This window comes from Populus nigra, chromosome 1, assembly GCF_951802175.1.
Source record: "Populus nigra chromosome 1, ddPopNigr1.1, whole genome shotgun sequence".
Classification (NCBI taxonomy): Eukaryota; Viridiplantae; Streptophyta; class Magnoliopsida; order Malpighiales; family Salicaceae; genus Populus; species Populus nigra.
In genome coordinates, this window is record NC_084852.1 from 7,189,477 (window position 1) to 7,198,208 (window position 8,732).

Genomic DNA, 8,732 nt, shown 5'->3' on the forward strand with positions numbered 1-8,732 from the left:
ACGACCCTGTGATCGCTGGAAACTAAGCCAATAAACAACACATTGTTTGCTATATATTTTTTTTAATCACATCATCCACCCTTTAAAATAAAAAAAAATAAGGTGGTCATCTGCCCTTTAATGTTGAAAAAAAAAAGGTATGGCACACGAGCCATGCCTTTTTTTATGGGCCTAGCTATAAAGTTAGGTTTTTTTTATAGGCCAAACACGTGAGTTGGCCTATGCTTTAATTGAGAAAAGAGAAAGTCTCGACTGATACTGATTTTAGCCATAAAAAAGAATCACTTTTGGACTCAATAGGTTCCTTTTGATGATGAGAGTTTCACCGCTTCAGTACCAAACATTATTTTAAAAGATTTTACCCATAGTATTGCAAATATATCCACTATTATATCTTCAGGAAGATTGCTATAGGTATGGTTGTTGCTTCTTTGACCTAGCTAGGACATATAATATAAAGGCATTTTCTTTCTTTCAATCTATATATTTATAAGTAGTATGCTTTGGTCTTGTAAATACATTTTAAATAAGGAAGAAAAAATTGCAACTTGAGTTATAGACGTGACTAGATCAAATAAGATAGTTTTATTTTAATTAGATGATAAAAAAAAAAGTAACGATAACAAATTGATCAAATTTAAACAATAAAATGATCATGATAACCTAGGAAACAATAATATAGATCAATTAGGAGACAATTAAATATGTAAGGATAAAATTGGGTAAAAAAATGACAAAAACATTAGCCCGAATCAATTTGAGTTAGCATGACTAACCTGTAACTTTGGTAATAAAAATTGAGTGAACCAATGTTAACCCGTCAAACTCACGGTCCAAGTCATAAGATCGGGATAAACCAAAAGAAGAAAAAACAAAGAAAACCACAACCTATATCTTAAAAAAGAACCCATCAATGTTCAATGATGAAATAAAAAAAAAAAGAAAAAAGAAAAAAGAAAAAAGAAAAAAGAAAAAAAAATGATATACAATCTACGTTAACTTTTCAAACTCATGATCTGAGTTATTAGATTGAAAATACCTTATTTGAAAAAAAACTGTAAAGCTCAATTCCTAACCTCAAGCTATGGAAAAGTTTTTTTTTATTTTAGATAGATTTCAGGTTTTAGGTGGGTTTTTGGGTTATTTAAGGTCATAAATTGATTTATCAAGATTTATAAAGTATTTTCTATGTGTTTTTAGGTCAAAATAGGTTCAAAGTCAAGTTTTTAGGTAAAAACCCTAAGGCCTGATTACTATACATCTATATATTTATTTTTGGATTTAAATTTTGCTACTTATCTTTATTTTTTTTTGTTTTGAAAAAAAAAAAAGAATCTTCTTCCTTGCCTCAATGTCTTTGATACCATTTAGATGTTTTATTTGCTTTTATTCATGGATAATTTGGGCCGACTATACAAGGGTAGCCTTCTAGGTTTGCCCCCAACCTTCATTTTCATTTGGCTGCTACAAAAAAAAAAAAAGAGAATCCTAAACCTTTATATATTATCATTAAAAAAATATAATAAAACACCTAAATAAAAATATTGTAGTAATCTAAAGTAACTTAATTTTTTCCATTTTAATCTTCAAACTTTTTTGCTTTTCAATTGCAGCCTTATATAAGACAATATTATTGACCAATTTATTATAATTTGTTATAGAAAGAAAAAAATTCAACGAACCAAAAATCAAAAAATATATATATATATATATAAAAAAATAAAAACCCATGACCAATTTTACATTAGAGTGAAAAAGCTCCTTTTAGTCTTCCTATCTTCCTTTGTTTACTTTTTTTCAATCTTTATAGTTTTTGAAATTGTAGTTTTTTATCCAAAAGTTTATTTTATTAATTTTTCAGTCCCTAAATTAAAAAAAAAAACGTCATAAAAAAATATTAGAGGAGATATTAAGTCTTCAAATGACAACACTCTGACAATTAAAATGATTAATCTGAATGAGGTTCTATTTGATGAAAAGGGTTTGATGGTGATAAATATTTCATATAAACATGTTAGAAAAGGTAGATTGTGGTACAATTATATATTTTTTAATTCAATTAATTTTTTTGACTGATTTTAGGGTGTTTTAGAATTGGTAAATAATTTAATGTTTTTATGGTGTTTTTAAATTGTTTTTCAAGTAAAAATGACTTGAATTTTGGGTTTTCATGCAGGCAATCTATTACTTAGTTTTGAAAAAAAAAAAGTAGATAACATGCCTCCAGTCTTAGAAAAAATATAAAACAAACCTAAGTGCACGCCTAGTTTTTCAATTAAAGCTAGACACATGAGTCTAGTCTAATATTTTTTAATTTAAATTTATTTTTAAAAAATTAATTAATTTAATTATTATAAATATAATTGATTTAATTTTTTATAAATTATTAAGGGCTTGGAATTTTTTGATTTTTTTTAATTTTATCCTTTAATATTAGATTTATTGGAAATAGATATTCATAATTTTGTTATAATTTGCACTCTATAAGATTATTTCAATCTCATGACACGAGTTATGAGTTTGGCAAGTTAATTCAAGTTGATTGGGTTTTTCTTGTTATTTTTTAATTGATTTTTTTTTCAATCTCATCCTTCAACATTGAGTTTTTTTAGAATTGAATTTCATAACTTTTTTTTAATTTTTTTCTATGAGATTATTTCAATCTCATAACATTGGTCCAGGGTTCAACGGGTTAACTTAGATTGACTTGGATCATTTTTTGAATCATTTTTTAATTGAATTATTTCTGATGTAATCCTTCGACATTGAGTTGATTAGGAATTAATATTTATAATTTATTTTGATTTACTTATTGTGGGGTTATCACAGTTTCATGATGTAGATCGCGAGTTTGATAAGTTATCCCGAGTTGATTTAGGCCTTATTTTATTTTATTTTTCAATTTCATCATTAAGCTTGAGGTTGATTGAAAATGAGGTTTCATTTATTTTTTTTCAATTTATATTTTGTAAGGTTATTATAGTCTCATGATCTGAACTGTGAATTTTGTAAATTAACTCGAATGATTTAATATATTGTCATCTTAATATTAAAAAAAAATATTATCTTGAAATTATTTTAGTCAAACTATGCTTTTTATATTTATCCGAGTTGTATTTGAATCAATCAAATTAATCAAATTACATCAGATCAAGTCTTATATAATTTAAAATTTATTTTTTAAAAAATATGTTAATAATTACTAGACTGATGTGGCATTAAAAAAATAATTTAAACCAGCTTGTTCACAGTGCAAACAAAATTTATCTACATGTTTCAATCATAACTTTCAAAAACTACATGGCTTACAAATTTTGGTGAAAAAAGAAATGTACACGATGGATCCAGATTATCGAGAAACACCCACCTTAGATTCTTAGAAACGTCGTTTGCGTATCCATTGGATGTGTGGACAATCCAAATGGGCCCATAGATCCACAACATGTGGACTACCTATGAGCTTGGGTTACAGTTTTAGATTAAAAAGGACCCCACACATGATGATCTGTACGTTATTGTGGCCAGAGGTTAAGTTTAGTGGGGCCCTAATCCAAGATACCAAAGATGAAATTTCGCAAATTGAATCTTTTTGTGACTAAAAAGGATCGAATTGTATTAAACTCGTCGTTTTGCTAAAGCTGAATAGTCCATTTCAATATCTTTTAATGGATATTATCCATTTCTACATGGACATGGACAGATATCATATTAGTCCCCCAACTATGAAATGATTCTTAATATAATCTTCAGAACAAATTTAGATTCCCAAGGTATTTAAATCTAAATATGATGCATGATTTTTTTTAAAATAAAAAATATTTTTTTATGTAAAACATTTTACATGCAAAATATTTTTCAATGATGATGGTATACAAAGTGTGGTGATGAGATGATAATAGTACTGGATGAGATGGTGATAATGAAGTAATGATTGAAATAACTGGATGATATTGTAAGTAAATTACTATTAGTAAAATATTTTACAAAACTTCATAAACTGAAAATATTTTCAAATAAATTAACTATGTTAGAAGGATAATAGTAAAATAATTTTTATTGACCAGTTTTTCTGTAATATATTTTATAAAAAAACAAACATGAAAGATATTTTTTAAAAAATATTTTTCAAAAATAAACACAATGGACAAAACATTTCACACAAAACAAACAATTTTGAATAATAAAATATTAATTGATATTAATACTTACATGTTTGCTGTGTGATTCATGAATGCCTATTACTTTAAAGATTCAATTGATTAGAATTTTAATTTAGATATTTAGTGAAGATGTGAGGATAGTTAGAGGACTAATTTGAGTTTTTTCAATCATACAGCAGCTGCACTTTTTTTTTTCTACGTTGATTACATTTATAATTTTAGATACTAATTGTTTTTTTAAAAAAAAAATTATTTAAAAATATATTAAAATAATATTTTTTATTTTTAAAATTTATTTTTAACATTCATACATTAAAATTATATAAAAACAAAAAAAATATTTTAATTTAAAGAAAAAATAAAAATAAAAAATACTCTTAGATCAGTAGTGTTTGTCTACATTCAATACAAAATAGGATTTCATTACCTGCTGATGGGAACCAATAAGCATCTCCCAATGCCCTACCCCACATAACCAACACGTCATCAGAGCTGTGCGTCAAAGTAAAACACAGATAAGCCTAAACATGATATCATAGTCCATAGCATACCAAAACAGTAACCTATCATAATAAACTAACTGCCTGCACACGCTCTTACTTGGAGAAACGAACAGTTAGATCGATAACTTGGTCAACTCAACCCAGTTTTTCCCAACCTCAACTCAGTAGCAGAAATGGCTGCTTTACACGCCATTTCTCCTCACGGTCTCCTTTCTCTTTCAAAAACCAAAAAAACCATTTCAAAAAGCCTGCAAAACCCTCAGTTTCTCAGCCCAAAATTGCCAAGGAACCAAACTTTCTCCAGAAACAAACAGAGCTGGCACTTGAATTCTGTTGTCCAAGAAGAGCTCGATGTTATTCCAGTACAAAGCGGTGACAGTGTAGACCAGAAAGAAGGGATGGTAGCGATTCCAGTAGAGAGAGAAGGGACCGAGTTGGCTGCTCAGGTGAGTGGGTTTGGAGGGAGCGACGGGCAGTTCTCTTTTGAAGGGTTCTCTTCAGCTTCAAGTTCCGGTATTGATGGAGAGAGTATAGATAGGCAATCGGAATCCGAGAGGTTATTTGATAGGACCATCAATGCAATGATTGTTCTTGGTGCTGGTACTTATGCTATCACCAAGTTGCTCACAATTGACCATAATTACTGGCATGTAAGTACAATCTTACATTATGTGTATTTAGAACAATTCATACTTGTTTGCTTTGTAAATTGCTTGTGGCTTTGTTTTTATTGCCTTCATGCTCTTTATGAAAATTGTTTCTGTTCATTATGGTTGGACGGTGCAAAGGTATCTCATTTTTTTCATTCATTCTTTTAGGAATGCTCTTCACGCATAGCATTTCTTGAGAAATTTATAGTGGCTTCAAATCAATTTCCTTTTTCTTGGCGTTGGAGCAAGTTTGATTCTGTTTCTTTTATCACCTTTGGCTTTGAATTTGTGTCCTCTGGCTCAGAGTTATGCAATTAAGATCTGATTTCATGGAAGCAGAAGGTTTTATCGGGGGACTAAGAATGCTAGAAACCTTTTTTGGTTGTGGTAATAAAAGAAGTTTGGGACTTATGGCTTACTTAGATTAAGGAGTCGGGATAATTCTTGTTTCTTGTACAGAAGATTCGTTAGAACCTTTGATTCATATTCTGGTTGTCTTTAACTCATTTATTCAAACCATTTTGGTGTGATCTAAATTTAAGTTGTTGCTTGCTATTGATGTTAACTTCTCTTTCTTTCTCATTTCCGTAGGCATTGCTGGATGACATAATTGGATGCGTTTTATATTTTATTTTTATTTTTATTTTTGTGCATTGCTAAATTCCCTTGTTGTTTATCGATTACATCTTCTACATCTAATTTTCACTTTTCTAATAGGGGTGGACTCTCTTTGAGATACTAAGATATGCTCCTCAACACAACTGGTCTGCTTATGAGGAAGCTCTAAAGACAAACCCAGTTTTAGCAAAAATGATGATTAGTGGCATGGTCTACTCTCTAGGGGATTGGATTGCTCAGGTTTGTAAAATCCGTGAAACCAATGTTGAGATACCTTATTTTTGTTGTGTATTCATCCTCTTACTTTGTTTCTGTTTCATCTTCAGTGCTATGAAGGTAAACCCCTTTTCGAGTACGACCGCACAAGAATGTTTAGATCGGGCCTTGTTGGCTTTACATTACATGGTTCCCTTTCACATTACTATTACCAGTTTTGTGAGGTGATTAACGAAATTCAAATTTCTTTGGAAGTTTAATAGGTTCAATGACATTTTCATTAATTTACTCAGTCAATTTGCTGTTTTGTAGGAGCTTTTTCCCTTCCAAGATTGGTGGGTGGTTCCTGCCAAAGTAGCCTTTGACCAAACTTTGTGGGCAGCAGCTTGGAACAGCATTTATTTCACAGCCTTGGGATTCTTGCGTCTGGAATCACCCGCCAGCATTTTCAGTGAACTGACAGCTACATTCTGGCCTATGCTTACAGTAAGAGAGCCGTCTGTCCTTTCCTCGTTGTGTCTAGATCCAAACTTTGATCTAGCATTTGTTTTTATTATCACCTGGTAATGGAGTTGGGAAGGGTAGGATCTGGCGAAATCGCATCACTAGTTTTGAGTGTTTCCTCTCTGCATTAATAGTTGGATGTTTGAGGCCAATGGAAGTTATCATGCATGTTGGTCTCATAATTAAATGTTTAGTTTGCAACCATTCTAACACCTGAATGATTTTACAAAATGTTTTCTCATTTACAAGCTTCAACTCAACAAGTTTCCAATTTGTTAATTTTTCAAAATGGTCAGGTATTGAGGAGTACTTCTGTTTTCAGTTAATATAAGCTGAATTCAGTGCTTGGTTTGTAGTTTTTGTTTATTGCTTGGACTGTTTGACAAAAACACATGAACTTTAGTTTTTTTTGCAACTTGGCTTAATTATTGAATTCTTTGATGTGTTTTCCCGTGCAGGCAGGATGGAAGCTTTGGCCGTTTGCTCATCTTATCACATATGGTGTGATCCCTGTAGAACAAAGACTCCTTTGGGTGGACTGTGTAGAACTCATCTGGGTGACCATACTGTCTACGTAAGTAGCATACTGTTTCTTGCTGAACTGTCATCCCTTAGGTAATGAAGCCTGGAAAAATATTAATGGATTCTTTTCTTGGGAAATATGTTTAGGATAAGCATAATCTATCTCCAAGAAAGAGTTGATTTCGATTCGCTAAATATTTCTAGTGAAATCTGGATGTATTTTTTATCTGAGTTCTTTGTTGCCTAATTCTCTCACTTTAATTTCTGGTTAGAGATCTCCTGTGGTCCCTGATAGCAGTATTGCTAGAGATTGCTTTAGAATCTTCCAGTTTACTTAGTTGTGGTATATGTGAATATGTGGTCTGGACATGGCACAGAAAATTCCTGTCTTTATTCTGTTTTGTCCTTTTCATGGAAGCACCACCCATTTATGGTGTTGAGATATCTGTAAAAAAATAAACAATTAAGTGTTTGTCTGGTGATAAAGGATTCATTTTGTTTTGACTTGAGCCTGAAGTTCTAAATCCCCCCCCTCCCCTTGGTAGTTATTCAAACGAGAAATCAGAAGCAAGAATATCTGAGGCAGCAGTAGAAGCTTCTTCCAGTTCTCTGCCCAGTTCCCTTGAGGTATACTGCAGAACTGTTTTATGTTGTATTATTTGGATAAACAAATGACTGCACTAGACAGTTATGATATGCTTTGAGTGTTCTTTTACTTCATCAAACCCATTTTGTTTGCCTCTTAACAGGAGTAGATGGAATGCAAGAAATTAAGAGCGAAAATAGTAAACAGGATTGCTCAACTCAGTCATTAGAGTTTGAGAGGGGATCCACAATGTGATGATTGATGCAGAAAGTTTCTGGACGGTCTGGCTACCGTATATATCTCACCCTGCATATTCATGTTTATTTGATGATTGTTGTACTCTTCTTGAGATACCATTCCATTCCTAACAACTGTAAAAATCACGCACTGGAAAGTTTCCATGGAATATAGAATTTTCTGGTGCACATATAGAAACAGAAATGCCTCATCACCTAAATGAAACATATGACTCAGATTACCACCATTTCCCCCCTCTCTGATCTGATAAGCCATCCAGTGGCAGCTTCACTATTAAATCACAGTTGCCCTCTTTCATGAAAAGGAAATTGAGTTGTAGTTACATTGCTACTGAAGAAGAGAAGGAAGAAGGTGGATGGCAGAGCAATGGAGACATAAGAGGCCTTTTTCTTTAGAATGATTTTTTTGCTGTCTCAATTTCAACAATCCAGACAGGTTCCAGTTCATAATTCGGAGTATAATGACTTGTTTTTTTGCCTACGGTTGAAATTGCTGTAGGTTCCTTTCTCTAGACTCCTATTATGTGCGCCCTAATCTCTTGCACATTCTCTGCGATCCTGCGCTCTTCCCTCTAACATAAACAAGGAGTGAACTGAAAGCCAATAGCCAGACTGTACTGTGGTTCGCAATTTAAACGTCTGAAAGCTTATGCATGTTCAGGCTGAGGGTCCCTGTATTTGTTGATGCGGATACAGCAGGGTGAGACTTTGTAATC

At 31.7% G+C, this 8,732-nt stretch overlaps 1 protein-coding gene across 1 annotated transcript; it reads left to right on the forward strand.

Moving 5' to 3' along the window:
• The first annotated feature begins 4,730 nt into the window (after nt 1-4,730).
• On the forward strand, nt 4,731-8,243 carry LOC133680843 (uncharacterized). The gene is made up of 7 exons (XM_062103895.1): nt 4,731-5,313; nt 6,031-6,171; nt 6,258-6,371; nt 6,460-6,633; nt 7,110-7,225; nt 7,719-7,800; nt 7,923-8,243. The coding sequence occupies exons 1-7, from the start codon at nt 4,837-4,839 to the stop codon at nt 7,926-7,928; spliced, it is 1,110 nt and encodes a 369-aa protein (XP_061959879.1). The 5' UTR covers nt 4,731-4,836; the 3' UTR covers nt 7,929-8,243.
• The last annotated feature ends 489 nt before the right edge of the window (nt 8,244-8,732 follow it).